This window comes from Priapulus caudatus, unplaced genomic scaffold, assembly GCF_000485595.1.
Source record: "Priapulus caudatus unplaced genomic scaffold, Priapulus_caudatus-5.0.1 Scaffold311, whole genome shotgun sequence".
NCBI lineage: Eukaryota > Metazoa > Priapulida > Priapulimorpha > Priapulimorphida > Priapulidae > Priapulus > Priapulus caudatus.
This window is the reverse complement of record NW_014577372.1, coordinates 135,749-151,982: the sequence shown is the minus strand read 5'-3', so window position 1 is coordinate 151,982 and position 16,234 is coordinate 135,749. Positions and strand designations below refer to the sequence as shown.

General features: G+C 45.1%; 1 protein-coding gene across 1 annotated transcript in view; it reads left to right on the top strand.

The window, feature by feature from the left end:
• The window catches only part of LOC106808890 (pyruvate dehydrogenase (acetyl-transferring) kinase isozyme 2, mitochondrial-like), a 34,546-nt gene that overhangs the window by 11,579 nt on the left and 6,733 nt on the right, over nucleotides 1-16,234 (top strand). Inside the window, exons 5-6 of the mRNA XM_014811797.1 lie at nucleotides 3,495-3,503; nucleotides 5,161-5,224. Of these exons, the coding sequence (XP_014667283.1) occupies nucleotides 3,495-3,503; nucleotides 5,161-5,224 (73 nt within the window). The remainder of the gene's footprint in view (nucleotides 1-3,494; nucleotides 3,504-5,160; nucleotides 5,225-16,234) is intronic.

Below are 16,234 nucleotides of genomic sequence, written 5' to 3'. Positions count from 1 at the left end.
CGTGTAATCGACCCTAATTGGAGCGGAGCGTGGACCAAAACTTTGGTCTACTTACACATCCTCTGAGGGATGAAGGTGGCCAGTCGTTTTCGTACGCAAAAATCGAGTCACTGCTGAGCTTTCTAGTTTGAAACCACTATCTACCTTGACCTTGTATTCAAGGTTCTACTTCCGCTTCTGTAACTCGGCCCCTAATTGACCTGGCATGACCAAACTTGTCTAATTGACACATTTGGGGAGAAGGTGACAGCTCATCGTACCATAATCCAGGTCCACTGGCGACCTTTATTTGATCCTTTTACCTTGACCTTGATTCATGTTCCTCTCCGCTCTAGTAACTCAGCCCCTACTTGACCCTAGCCGTGACCAAACTTTGGTCTACTTACACAGGTTGGGCGTACAATGTGTGGCAGCGCCGTTACCACAAACCAGGTCACTGCGACTTTATTTGACTCTTTTAACGTGTGCCCTGGATCATATTTTCCCGTTACCGCTCTATAAATTGCCCCTATTGACCTAGCGGGCTACAAACTTGGCTATCTATACTTAGCAAATCTTGGGGAGAAGCGGAGAAGCGTACAACCAGGTCACTCGCGACGCTTTAGTGTGGCTTTTACTTGACCTTGATTATATTTCCTTTGCCGCCTCTATACTCGGGAGCTAATTTGACTAGCGCTACCAAAACAGATCACTGCCGACTTTATTTGACCTTTAATTGACGCTTTGGATGACTATTTCCCTTACGATTTATTACGTCTTGGGCCCCCTAAGGTTGACCTAGCGCTAGTCAAACTTGGTATACTTCAACCCATCTTGGCGTTCTGATGAAGGTTGTCGGAGTACCATAAACAAACAGAGCGCTCATCGACCTTTATTGACCTTTACCTTGACCTTGATCATATTTCTCTTGCATGGTGGGGGCCATTATAACTATGGCCCTAATTGAGCCTAGCGCTACCAAAACTTGGGGTATAATACAACCTCTTGGCCAGAGATGAGTTTTTTTCTGATGCTCGTCGTACCCAAAACCCATTGTCACTGACTGGCTTTTTATTTGACCTTGACCTTATCTAATTCCCTTTCCTTCTTATTGGGAGAACACGGGGCGGGACCGGGTAATGTACGTTGGGCGACAACGCCTTGTCTATTTATATTAGAAAATAAACATTTATTTGTATCTAAACGAAAGATAACCGGTGTTCTACGTATGTTTATTCAGGAGTAACAACAATAAGAGTCTTAGAAGTAGTGAGCTAGTGTGAAGCGATGTTACACTGTAAGATCGAGAGAGAGGTGACGAACATGAGAAGGGAGTCGCGTGGACAAGATGTAGCATCATCCTTCCGCCGATGCTTATGGATATACGAACTTAGAAGTGATGGGATCGAGCGGTCAGACGGTGTCGGCAGCTCGACGGGCCGGGCATTGATGGAATGCGAGATGGCTTTCAAAGGATGTTTTGGATCAGTAGTGGAGTTACAAGTGTGATTAATGATTAGCTACGTAATGTAGAACTTACGTATCTATAGGTGACATTGTATTAAAGCAAAATTTGACACACTCATGTGAATTATGTAATAAGCAATTATACATTTGATGTCCCAACCACAACTAAAATAGAGTGGGCTTGCGGATACGTAACAAATTTGCATCTGGTAAATTTTTTACAAGCTTATATTTTCGGAAAATTTGTAACTATGAGAATGTGGGCTCTGGATAATAAAAAATGGTCTGGTGTAGCTCTCAAAAAAAAGGCTCTGGGGGAATTTTGGACAAGTCAGAAAAATGGCTTGGAGCTTCAGAAAAAATGTGCTCGGCGGAATTTTTGGACAAGTCAGCAAAAATCGGCTCTGCGCGTGGAAAAAAGCTATTTCTTTACCGCTGACCTCATCGGCTTGCCGGTTCGGGCGCGGCATGTGGCACGCTGCTTCATACTTTGTTGCTGTGACTGGAATGCCGGAAGTATCAGATGTGTAAAGAAAAAGTGCTCTGCTAATCTTACATAATCGAAGATTCCCGTGCAGATTCAATTATTAGTTTGAAGGCTAAAAAATGTATGGCAGTGTGGTTAAATTGAAATTATGTGCCATGTGGAAAAATATTGGAATGGTGGCGGGGTCCGCGGTTATATGCAGTCTAGATGAGACTTGAAAACTACCGCTTCCTTTAAGCTCCGACCCCATTTCCTAGACCGCTTGCGATGTGTAGGAGAGTCGTTGCTAATGAAAAACAAGCTTTTACTAGGAAGTTCCTCATTTTAGGTAGCCTGATCCAGTTGAATGGACTTTGTGGCCGGCGCTTGTCCTACGTTTAGCTATCTTGAAACGCTTCTTACTTGAGGAATCACTCTTGCGGTTGTCATGCATCACTATATCTGCACATAATTATGTGATCTTATTTACTGCTTCACCCATTTCCGTTTCCCTTTCCCTTTGGTTCTGCCAAACCCTATGATTTTTGTTGAAACTGGTGGCCATAGCAGCACTTTCCGATATTGTTAAATCACGGCTTTTGTGGTCTTTGCAGGACATGTCTATCCAGATCACCTTGTATTCATATTAGAATTAACATTATTGAATTTAATATGTCTGTTGAGTTACTCGTTTTGCTGGGTTTGGCCTGCATCTTCTTTTCTCTTATCAGCAGACTAAGTGCAGTGTTTTCTTGCCAAAAAGCCTCCTGCTAAGCAGTCTGGCGTATCATAAGCATGCGAGATTGAAGCTGCCGCTTACAGTAGCCAAAACTATGGACTATTACCGTAATGCCGTAAAGCTCTACTTGTCCTATTTCTAGACTAGATAATGCGAATGGAATATGCAGGAAGTGAGTATATTAGAGTTATTATGGTCGTGATACTATTTATCCAACCTCCTGGGGGAACCAAACTATATCACGCCGGTCAGTACTCAGAGGGGGGGAGGGGTGCGAGCGGCATAAGAATAATAATGAAAACTTACAAGATCATTGCTAATGTGTGTGTATGAGGTTTTGTAAATAGTATGTGCTTGTTACAGACCGATGCTGAGATGTTAGATCGGCCCGTGGCCCCGCTCCCACGCACCTCCTCGCCCTCTGCTATCCGTTAAATCTCTGCTAGTCTTCGTCCTACATGGGGAAACTATGAACCCGGCGGATTGGGCGCCTTCTTTTCGTATACATGGGCACTGCTGGTTTATTCTTCCGCTTTGGCTGACTCGTAGTGAGAAGCGAGCTAGACACCCCGGAACACTGTACGGGTGACTCCGAACTTGCCGACGTCGCTTATATAGCCACGAAAGCAAAGGGAGCTTTATCATTTTTAGTAAGATTTTCTTGAAGTTATGTTATAAGGATAAGTGTTTTCAATAAGAGATTTCTATTTCATTTTGTCTAATGTAGTTTAGAGTATTAAATTGTACTATAGATTATATGAGCGATACTAAATTTACCTTAAACCACTTAATAAGAGGAAGACAATCTGGCCTCTCCTTCTCGGATTGAGGATTGTGTTTCAGCCTGAGTCGGTAGTATAGATTTTAGGATCTGTCTTCAATATCAGTAAAATTGCTTCGTTATAATTGTAGGTTTTTTCAAAAAAGATAACCGTGCTTAATTATTCGACTCTCTATCTCGTGGCACCACCAGTTCTATGGTTAATGCTCCCCCTATGGATGCGTCCTCAGTATGGCTCTGGGGAATTTTTGACAAGTCAGAAAAATGGCTCTGGAGCTTCAAAAAAATGGCTCTGGGGAATTTTTGACAAGTCAGAAAAATGGCTCTGGTGGAAAAAAAGCATTTTTTACCCTGCCTCATGGCCTGCGTTAGTGTGGCAGCCTGCTTCATTACTTTTTTGTGATGGAATGCAGAATATAGATGTGTAAGAAGAAAGTGCTTCTAATTATAACGAAGATCCCGTCAATCAATTTTAGTTTGAAAGGCAAAAAATTATGGCAGTGGTGGTTAAATTGAATTTGTGCCATGTGGAACATATTGGGGAATGGGGTCCGGGTTATATGCAGCTAGAGAGACTGAAAATAAGCCTTCCCTTGAAGCTCCGACCCCATTCTAGACCCTGCGCTAGAGGGAGTCATTGCTAATGAAAAACAAAGCTTTACTAGAAGTTCTCCCATTTTAGGTGTTGAAGTTGAACTGACTTTAGTTGGCCCGCTGCTTACTTTAGCTACTGAAGCTTCTACTTGAGGAATTCACTCTTGGTTGTCATGCATACTATATATGAATAACTTATGGGATCTTATTTACTGCTCACCCTATCCCCTTCCCCTTTCCCTTGGTTCTGCCAAACTATGATTTTTGAACTGTGGAGCACTTGCTATGTAATCAGGCTTTTGTTGGTTTTTGACAGCATGTCTATCAATCACTATATCATATAGATATAACAATCATATCTAATATGTCATTTGGTTACTCGTTGCTGGTTGGCTGCAATCCTTCTTTTCTTTAGCAGACTATGAAGTGATTTTCTGCAAAAGCCTCCTGCTACGTTGGCGTAAATAATGCATGAATTGACTGCCGCTACAGTAGCAAAACTATGTACTTTACCTAATGCGTAATCTACTTGTCTTTTACTAACTAGATAATGCATGATAATATCAGGAGTGGATAATAGAGTTATTATTATACTATTATCCACTCCTGATAATATATTGGGAACTAATAATGAAAACTAAAATATTGTAATGTTGTGTATGTATTGTAATGTATGTGTGTTAAACAGCCAGCATTGTCTTCGTATGGGGAAACATGAGCGATTGGCATCTTTCATAATGGGCACTGCTGGTTATTTCTCCTTTGGTGTACTCAGTGAGAAAGAGTGTGTATATAGCACAAAGGAAGCTTTTAATTTTAGTAAAGATTTTGCTGAAAGTTATAGTAATGTTTTCAATAATGAATTTCATAATTTTATCAATGTAGTTTAGATATTAAACTGTCTTAATAATTGATATAATTTACTTAACACAATAAGAGAAGACATTTGGCTTCGATGACATTTGTGTCTCAGCGGAGATAGTTAATATAATATCTTCTTCAAATATCAGTAAATTGCTTCTAATTGTTGTTTTTCACAAAAAGATACCTTAATTATCGACTCTCTATCTGTGGACCAATTATGTTAATGCATATATCTGTCTCACACATGTGTAATATTTTTCTCTGATGCAGCTTCTGCGAAGCACTGATGCGAATACGAAATCGACACATGAATGTTGTGGAAACCATGGCACATGTAAGTCGATGCTTCAATATGTCCTGATTGTATCATCGGCAAAATATCTCCTGAGTAGTACAGCCACTGTGCATTGACACTGGTCGTAATTATCTCTGTACTAGGGCCTCTAAGTGATGGTAGCAATGCTTATTGTCATTCAGTGTCCAATGTTCAGTTATAGGCAAGTCGTTAATTAATGCAGCTAAGCAAATGTCGTTAATTAATTGAATACCTAGAAAAGTAATTAATTGCCATTCAGTGTCCAACAGTTATACAGCAAGCTTCGACTCCCTAGACTCGTTAGTGGAGTAGGCAAGGTACGGTCCGGCATATTAGATAGTACCAGGGTACGTTCCGGTATACCGGACCGTACCCAGGGTATACGTTCCGGCAGTACCCTGGGGGACATAGACCCTCTCAGCGGCAGTTATATAAATATCATACTGTAGCCGGTTTCCATTGATGTGCTGTTAATTGTGGACGACCTCGCATATGGCTTCATTTTCATAAATAATTTAGAAGTCAGATTACAAATGCAAATACCCAGCCTTGTTATACTACTTTTGCTCATTTCAGTTATCAGTTCTGTCTATCTATCTAACTATCTACCTACCTATCTATCTATATCTATCCATCGGTTCATCCATCCAACCAGCTATCCATTTATCTGTCTATATTGATATAATTACAAGTTACATGACGTTATAAGTTCATAATATTTCTTGTACTTACTTTTGGACGGATAAAGCTATATATATATATGCTTAATTGCTTACAATTATGTTGATAATGTTAGCAGATTGGTCTGCCACGAGCGCAGCTAAATCGTGTTTGTGTTGTCATCGACACTGTGATTACAACGCAGCCTATCTTTCAGGTACAGACAGAGCTTCACAGAGATGATGGCATATGAGGAGACGGATGAACAACAAGAAGTGACAGTCCCAAAGGAGTAGGTGTTCCGAACTCGGATAGTAATTAATATTGGCAGGCATTAGAATTCTATCTCTGCATGCATGAAATAGCAACCAATAGTGCATTAACACCTTTGAACAGTAGACTAGAAAATTCGTGTCAATGTCAGTGTAAAAAAAAAATTCAAAAATGATTAAAAAAATTAATGGATGGCTATCCATGATATATATTCCACTCGTGTTCGCTACGGGTTTTGAACTAGTGAATATTCAGAAACCTTGAACTGCTTGCCTTAATTGCTGCTTACATCAGTGACCTCATGGCAGGGAAAAAAATACACGGGAGCGACGAGCAATTTCGCTCCGGTAAGCTCTAAAATCGCTCTGGTAAGAACAATAACGGGAGCGATCGCCCGAGAGAAAATCGCTCCCGTGGCCTGATAAATTGAAATGTACACAAGTACGTACGTACAACGAGCGCTATACACAGTGCATGCAGCAGCGGCTTAAGCTGGCTTTACACTGACGATTATATGCAGTCAAGTTGGCGTTTTTCTTGTTTCTACCAACTCTATATATATATATTCAAAGCTCTTACGTTATATTTGGGGGTCAAGGGTCAAAGGTCAAGATGTGTAAACGGAGGGGGAATATTTCCCCCTTAACTTAAGGTATAGGAGGAAATACGGAATTGCGGCACAAAACTTAACGGCTCGACTAACTGCTCTTAATATTTTGTGTCATAGTGTGATGGGCACCATCACCATACCAATCAGCCAGTGGCGAAATTTGGAGGTCAAAGGGCAGTGCCATGGGGGAAGGTCAGATGTATCAGACATTTTCTGAGGACATGGTCCTAATGGCACCAGAGTTGAAAACTTTTTTGTTCAGCGCTGACCTACATTTTTATCACTTTATTGAAAGGACATTAAATGTCTTTCCACTGACGGGCGAAGAGTATGTTTCTGATATACCTTTTGACCCCTTTCCCCCCCCCCCCCAAAAAAGAAAGGAGGGGTTAAACCGTGGATTCCTGACCTGCCTCAATGCCGTCCACAGTGTGTCATATCATGCCCATCCAAATCCTAGAAACCAATAAGCTGGATAGCCGAACGCATATAGCACAGGCATCACGGTTCAAAGGTCGTTGATCAAATCCCATCTGATTTTTTCATTATTTACCTGTTTTCTTGTATTTTTTTATCTTTATCCATTTAACAATTTTTTCGCCAATTCATGCAAAATTTACATGATTTATTTACAACAAAAATTTTAATAACAACAAATATTTTACAACAGATTAATTTTTTATTATTTTTTAATAGGGTTTAGGATTAGGGTCACAATGCACCATAAAACGGAGTTTCAGGCACGCTGATTGTATCAACCAATTGGGTATTTGGGAGTTATGGCAGCAATGCAGGAAGGTTTGCTGAATGAGGTGTAACGCAACTGCGTACTGGCAATCTAATTTGCGCCCCTAACAAAGGTGTCACTACGCACGACATAAATGTTATGTTTATAACTGTAGCTAACAGACTCAGATGAGGGGCCCAACGCCTCTGCGCTCTGTTTGGCATGTATTATTCATGCCCCAGCGTGGCGTTTATACAGCAAAAACGTGCTCTCCCTAGGGTAGTCCCGACGGGACCACCCCTGATTGGCTGTGTCGATTGCGACTTGTCAAAAAACGTCCAACTCGCCTGCTGCCGAGTTAGGGAATAGAACATGTTTCTAATCTTCCGACCTCACTGCTATCGATCGCTGGACGTGCCGACTTTTGGCGTTTTCCACCGGGGCGGCCGCCTTACGCGCTCACCGCTCTCGCGGCGCAACATGCCAGTTCGTACAATTCGGCGAGCGCACCCTGTCAAACCACTGGGCGCCAGTGTTCAGGAGAAGCGCGCGAGCGGTGAGTGTGAGGATCGGCCTCAGGCCCTCCGACGCAGGGCCTGGGCACTCGGAACCATGACGCCCCGCTGCACGCTGACGCTCGGCTCCATCATACACCAACATACAGATCTCGGGATCGAGGAGTAGGAGTTGCACACAAGCAGACACAGCCGCCCGCGTAGAATAGAAAACTGAGTATGCACCACCGAACTCGACTCATGGGTGCCACTACCTGTTTATTACACAGCTTCGCCCTCAAACTTCCGACCGACAGATCAACATCAACCAGCGGTGGACACCGGCAGCTGCTGGGCCCCTGTGATGTGAATCTGTAATGAGTGTGGTGGAGAGAGAGGTTCCCATTAACCCGATCAAGCAGCTTGTCCTGTTGCGAAGAAGCAGCGACGGAGTGAACTGCGATGAGCGGGAAGGTCGATCTGAAGAGCCGATGACGGGCGTGGAGGGCAGATGGGATTGAGGTCACGAGGAGCGCTCACCCAGACGCCACAATATCCGTCTGAGCCTACGAGCAACCTGTGACACGACTCGTAGACCGGAGGTCCCTCTCTCTTATTTTGATCGCTCGAGAAACAAAAAGAGGCCAAGGAACGACCAGCGAGACACAAACAACCTGCACCAGTCGGAAGTTCTCCATGCCATCATCGCCTCCCCGCGACGAACTCACGACACCCGAAGGGGCACTACCGTAACTCGCCCTTCCCGTCGCTCCCCGCTCAACACCCGCGCCCCACCCCGCGCACGCGCATCGCCCCCGCCCACAGACTCTTCTTTCCTGCTCTACCTCACCACCGCCACCTACACCTCTGACTACGCATCCTCCCACACACACAACCGCGCCGGCCACGCCGCACACACACCACGCAGCCATTCCTACGCCTCAAAACCCCCCCTACACCGCGTCGCACCGTTTCACTCACGCACGCACGCACGCACACACAACCCCTCTCTCGCCGCCCGGGCACGACCGCGGCCGGTGCGCGGCCTGTAACAGACACGCCCCCCACCACACCCCCCCCACTCACCGAGCCTACTCCCCCGACCCATACGGTCACGCGATAGCACCCCAACCATCGGGACACTCAGCCCGCCCACTGTGGGCCACCGTATCTATGCTTCTCGTTCTTCCGGTGTTTTCTCAGTCTCAAAATAAAGAAAGTACACGTTAATTCTGCCCAGCAGGTCTCACAGAGAATATGTGGCTGTGATGTCTGCGACAGCCTCACAGTCACAGCCGTCTGCTCGGGGGACCGATATAGGTTTATCATCTGACTACTCCATTCATAGCTTTCAAACGACAAATCGTAGTGAAGCAATGCCACCCCGCCGCCCGGCACATCCACATTCACACCCACACGCCGGCCCGCGATTAATACACAGGTCATAGAGCTTCGATTCAGCTGGTATTATCTGCCTCAAGTTAAATTTAAATATGAATGAAAGTGTTCAACACAGTTTCTCACGTCCGGGACCAGCCTTTCACCTCCTGGCATCTCCGTAGCTGAAGGATACGCTAGTTCACTACCCACACTCTCACCTCGTATTCATGCAGTCACCAACTGAGCTCTACCCAGCGCCACGCGTTGGCGAGCAGATCACATACAAGCCCTGGGTTGTACACTTGACGATTTTGAGGCTTTGCCCCCCGAAGTGTAGAACCTGCCAGTCCTTGGCCCACTGACAAATCGCCCAGTGTAGAACGCAAAACAGTCGCCCAGCTCCAGCGGGCCGAATCGACTACCACGTGAGTCCGGAAGACCTTAAGAAGCCATGTCGAATTTCGCCCTAAACTCGGACAGCCAGCCGCGAGTTCGCGACGTCTTTTTTGACAAGGTGGCCAATCAGACAACAGCAATCCAGGGGTGTGTCCCTCCCGGACTACCTTAAAGGGGGGCCAGTCACGCACGTTTTGCTTACGACGCCCGACGCTGGCGGCATGTAATACATCAACAAGAGCCCGGCAGAGCGTCCTGGCTCATCTCGCAGGGCTCTGGTTGCGTGGAGCACCAGCCCCGAGGTTCACCCTACACACACCACACCCACGGTCCTCCTCCGTCGCGCGGGCCACCGGGCTGCGAACCCACACCGGCGCTGGTGTGGTAGCGGGGCCCCCCCCGCCCGCCCGCGCCAAATTAATGCAGATACGCAGCTTGCCGTTAGCCGACCGGCCGACGCGCGACGTCATTGTCAGCAACCTTCTGCATTCCTGCAATACCTCCCACCAAATCCATTGTGATACCAAATCGCGTGCCTGAAACTCCTGTTTTATGGTGCATGTGTGCCACTAATCCAACGCCTATCTAAAAATAATAAAAAATTATTGTTGTAAAATCAATTTGTTGTTATTAAATCTGTTGTAAATAAATCATTAACATATGCATTATAAATTGCGGAAAAATAGTTAATGATAAAGATAATAAAAATACAGAAAACAGGTAAATAAATAAAAAATCAGATGGATTTGATCCAACGACCTTTGAACCGTGATGCCTGTGCTATAATGCGCTTCGCTATCCAGGCTATTGGTTTCTAAATTTATCGGATGTGCATGTAAATATGACAAACACTTACGTCATTGGGCAGTTTCAGGAATCCACGGGTTTAACCCTCCTCTTGAAGTCACAAAGGTTATCAGACACCATACTCTTGCGCACTCAGTGGATAAGCAGCATTTAATGGTCCTCTTCCAATAAAGTGATAAAATGGTAGGTCCAGCCGCTGAAACACAAAAAGTTTTTCAGCACTGTCCATTAGACGCATGTCCTCAGAAAAGTGTTGAATCTGACCTTCCGCCCATGCACTGCCCTTTGACCTCCAATTTCGCACTGGTGATATGGTATGGGTGATGGTGCCCATCACAGCTATACACCCAAATATTAAGAGCATAGGTCGAGCCGTTAAGTTTTGTGCCCAAATTCCGTATTTCCTTCCTATACCTTAAGTTAAGGGGGAAATATTCCCCTCCGTTTACACATCTGACCTTTGGACCGCTTGACCCCCAAATATACGTAGAGCTTTGAATAACTATATTAAGAGTTGGTAGAAAAAAGAAAAACCCAACTTGAGACTGGCATAAATCGCAGTGTAAAAGCAGCTTTAAGCCGCTGCTAGCATGCACTGTGTATAGCGCTCGCTTGTACGACGTACTTGTGTACATTTTCAATTTTCAGGCCACGGGAGCCGATTTTCTGTCCGGCCGATCGCTCCCGTTTATTTTGTTCTTAAGCAGAGCGATTTCTAGAGCTTACCGGAGCCGAAATTGCTCGTCGCTACCGTGATTTTTTCCCTGCCATGAGTGTCACTGATCTAAAGCAGCAATTAAGGCAAGCATTCAACGGTTTCTGAATATTTCACTAAAGTTCAAAACCCGTAGCCGAACGATGCGATGCAATATATAGTCATGGATAGCCATCCATTAATTTTTTTAATCAATTTTTGAATTTTTTTTTAAAGCCTGACATTGACCACGAATTTTCTAGTCCCTGCTTCAAAGGTGTAAGTGCCCTATTGGTTGCTATTCATGGCCATGCAGAGATAGGAATCTAATGCCTGCCAAATCATTAAATTACTATCTCGACGTTCGGAACACCTACTCCCTTTTGGGTACTGTCACTTATGTTGTTCATCCGCTCCTCATCATGCGATCACTCTGTGAACCTGTTCTGTAGACCTGAAAGATAGGCTGCATTGTAATCACAGTGTCGATGACAACACAAACACGATTTAGCTGGCTCAGTCGGCAGACCAATCTGCTAACATTATCAACATAAGTTGTAAGCTAATTAAGCTATAATATAGTAGCTTTATCCGTCGCAATAAGTAAGTACAACAGAAATATTATCGAACTTATAACGTCATGTAAACTTGAATTTAATATCAATATAGACAGAAAATGGATAGCTGGTTGGATGGATGAACCGATGGATAGATATAGATAGATAGGTAGGTAGATATTAGATGATAGACATAACTGATAACTGAAATGACGCCATAAGAGTAAATACAGGCTGGGTATTGCATTTGTAATCTGACTCTAAATTATTAATGCCAAATGAAGCCATATGCAGGCTCGTCCACAATTAACAGCACATCAATGGAAACCGGCTACAGTATGATATTTATATAACTGCCGCTTGCCACCACACGTACAGCTGTAAGTAATCGCGCGCAGCATGCTCCACCAAATTCGCCTCTGGCATATAGCTCACTTCTCGAAACTATGTAGGCCATACTAAAAATATTGTTTGTTTGCCCTCACCTGACTGACCCGCCAAAAAGCGGCCGATCAATAAATTATTTTACATTTCCCATTCTTTTTTTTTACAGTATTGTATTCGCTCGTACATTTATATAAATCGTAGGCAAACAAAACAAACGTTCAACATAAAAAGGTAACTCCACATATAATCACACCCAAGCATGTATACGCCATGCTGAATTTGCAAAAAGAAGGACAAACAAACGTTTTTTTAATTGTGGCCTAACTGAACTCTACATGATCTGGTCACCATGTTAATTCACTGTATCTGGATTCGTTCCGAACCCCCACCTCTCTGCCAGATATAAAATTTAAAAAAAGTAGCTTACTTCTACTTCTACTTTACTTCTACTTCTACTCTTACTTCATACTACTAGCTTACAGCAGTGTTTTTTGTGGCTGGAAAAAACCGGGCTCTTCTCATCTGCATTTCTTGCTAATAAAGCGGAAATATATCCACATTATTTATTGTCCAGTTTCTAATGAATATTAAATTTTACAGTATGTCTACAGAAACTTATTTCTGTTTTCGATAATGAATAACAAGAGCCGCAGAGCGTCTGGGCTCATCTGAGGTCTGTTGCTACGGTTATAAACGTAACATAAGTTGTGCGAGTGACACTTTGTTAGGCGCAGATATGCAGATATGCAGTTCGTACACATCATTTTACATGCACACTTTCTGCATTCTGCATACCTCCCACAATCCATTGGTTGATACAAATCGCTGTGCGCTGAAATTCTTGTTTATGGTGCATTGTGACCTAACCTAAGCAATAAAAAAATTATTTGTTGTATTAAATTGTTGTAAATAATTCAGTAAATATTTGCGTGTAATTGAAAAAAAATTGTAAATGAATAAGATAGAAAAATACAGAAAACAGTAACAATAATAAAAAATCAGATGGATTCGCTCCAACGACCTTTGGCCGTGACGCCAGTGCTGTACGCGTCGGCTATCCAGGCTTATTCGGGTTTCTAGATTATGCGAATGTGCTATGAATATACAACACTGTGACGTCATTGAGGCAGTCAGGAATCCATGTTAACCCTCCTCTAGGTGCAAAAGATTATCCAAGACACTTACTCTCGCACGTCAGTGGAACAGCACATTTCATGGTCTTTCCATAAATGATAAACTGATAGGTCAGCGCTGGAGAAACAAAAAAATTTTACACTCTGTCCGGCATTACGGCCATGTCCCTCAGAAAATGTCTGATATCTGACTTTCCACACTGCCCTTTACCTGTGACCTCCAAATTTCGCACGTGGTGATGGTTTTTCCTGGCCCATCCACGACTATAACCGAATATTAAGAGCATAGGTCAAGGCCGTTAAGATTTGTGCCGGCGCAATTCCGTATTTCCTCCTATTACCTTAAAATTAAGGGTGAAATATTCCCCCTCCTTACACATCTTGACTTTTGACCCTGTGACCCCCAAATTTGTCCATTACTGAGTCCCTTTTCACGATCCCCCCCCCCTCCCCCGACGTTCCGAATATCGTGACCTATTTGTCGAGGCGTTAAAGATTTTGCCCACTGTTGACGACCGCACGACGCACAGACCGCACAGACACGCACAGACGCACGCACGATCATCGATGCATACATACGACTTACGTCAATTGACAGGATGGCTAAAAAGTGAAGGCAATCAAAACTGTGCCAATAAATTTGTTTGGCTTAAATTTGTAACCAAAAATACGAAGTAGAAAAAGATGTTCTGTTCAAAAGCAGCATTATTGTGGCCTTCTTTTCTTTATGTTGGCTGGACATTTGGCCTGGCTTCAGTTAATGCTGGACTTCTGGTGGTACTTTTTTTGTTTTGTTCAACCAGTAAAAACACTGCCCACGTGCCAGGGCCCAGAGGTTGCTGATTCTAGTACACACTCAAAGGCGCAGCTGCATCCACATGGGTCGGCGCTACTTATGGTTTGGAGTAAAAATAGTACGCAGCACTGGCCGTAGTGTACCTGAGTCGTGTGCCAGAGCCTCCATCGAATCGTAGCATCAAAACAGAGCTGTACGACAACTTAACACCCACCGCGCGCCCAACCACGTCAAGTCCTCCCTGAGTTTATTGCCCCTTGATCGTAAAAATATAGTGTGCGCTGGCACTACAATCGCACTGGCGCCGTAGCGCCCAGGACCTTCCCCTAAGGTCGAGATCCCGGGCCAGGCCTCAGCCGCGCAGAGCTGTACGCGAGTACACACATCCGCGGACCCAGGCCCGGCCGCCTAGTATAGCCCCTTTGATCGTACGGTGCACGACCCGCTTCGCTCGAGAGGCTTGCGCGTGAGCACCACCTCATCCTTGTATTGTTTTTCCCACACGCCCTTAGTGGCGCACCCGTCCTCGTGTTACCAGCCGACGACACTCGGGAGCCCAACGCACCGCGGCCCACTACACGCAGCGATGTAGCCGATGCAGACACTCTGCGAAGGCTGCGGAGCCCTGCTCCCCACCACACAGCGTGGCGACTCTCAGGTCAAGTTATAGTGAGGCCCGCCGTAGCGTCTAGCTGTGGCCGGCTACCACAGGTGTCCGCTAGACAGATTGTCGTGGTTTGGTTACACTAGCCCACTTTAGAGCACGCCGACCGACACATCAGGGCCCGACGCAACACATACCCAAGACTGGACCATCTCTACTCGGAGGGCATCTGCAAAGCAACTTCGCTCCTGCGGCGACGCAAGATCCCTCGCATGCTCTGCATATCGCCTGTGGCCAGTGCCGTGACACGGCAGTTGTCTTGTTCCGCGCCGTAGGGCAGACGGCGGAGAAAGAGTGTCCCCGGCCCCGGCGGCTCAGCCCAGCGGCACGTCCGGCTGTCACTGTAAAATTCGCAATGCAGTGAGCGGCCTCTGGGCATCTCGGTTAGTAGTTGGCCCTGCACTCGCTGAAGGCTATAGGTGTCAGGTCGCCGGAAATGTAAAGCGCCGGAATGCAAACCAGGGAATAACCCCCTATGTAGCAGGCGCGCCAAGTGCGACAGGAGTACGCCCCGGACCGCGCCATACGCCACCGACGCCGCCACTTGAAAGAAGAGCTGAGAGACAAATAAGCCCCAGACTCTCACTGCGGGGGCCCGTCGTTGTCCGGGCCGCGGGGCGCCGCCGCGGGCCAACTTTTGTCAAGGATTTTGGGATAAGCTAGTCGAGTTGACATACGAATTGCCACAGCGTGTTGCTAGCAGCGCCTGCGCGTAATACAGTGCGCATAACAGCAGCATATACATCGAGCGTTATACAGGGTGCAGCACTGTTACAATCCAACTAATCCACAGACAAGATTCCTCCAAGGCGCACTTATATGCCTGGCGGCCTGCAGGCTATCGCGAGCCCCGCCATCTAAATGCACTGGCCGCCACGCTAAATCTCATAGCCCGCCATGCTGGGTATAGACAAAAGTTAAAAGTACAATTATACACGTTGGTTCGATGCTACGGCGTACCGGCAGTCCCACACACAAGTACAAACCGTCACCCTTCCCTAACCCTAACACAAACTCTAAAGCCGACTCGGCTATCTTATATACGCGTGTTATAGTACCCAAAATTAATCTATGGTGTATAACTTTTTGCTTTAAATAAATTTGGCATCTGAACTGACAATCAATCCCAAACAACCTGGTGTTCTAGGCTTACTGGCACAATAATGTTCATTTTCATACTTCAAAATCCGAGGATTTTGGGGAGCGGGTAAGCCCAGTCTAAACGAGGTAGAGTAGGCTGGTACACTTACGACACACTCCTGCATATTGTCAATGCATGGTGAACAACATTTTTTTTTTTTTTAATGAGAGGTGAACTCGATTTCTGAACGGCAGCAAACCAGCAGTTCACCCCTACTATTTTTGGTATTTTTATTCCATTAATTATTTTGAATTTTTCCGATGGCTTTGCCCATGAAAAACAAACATTTTCACCCCACATGCAGTGCTT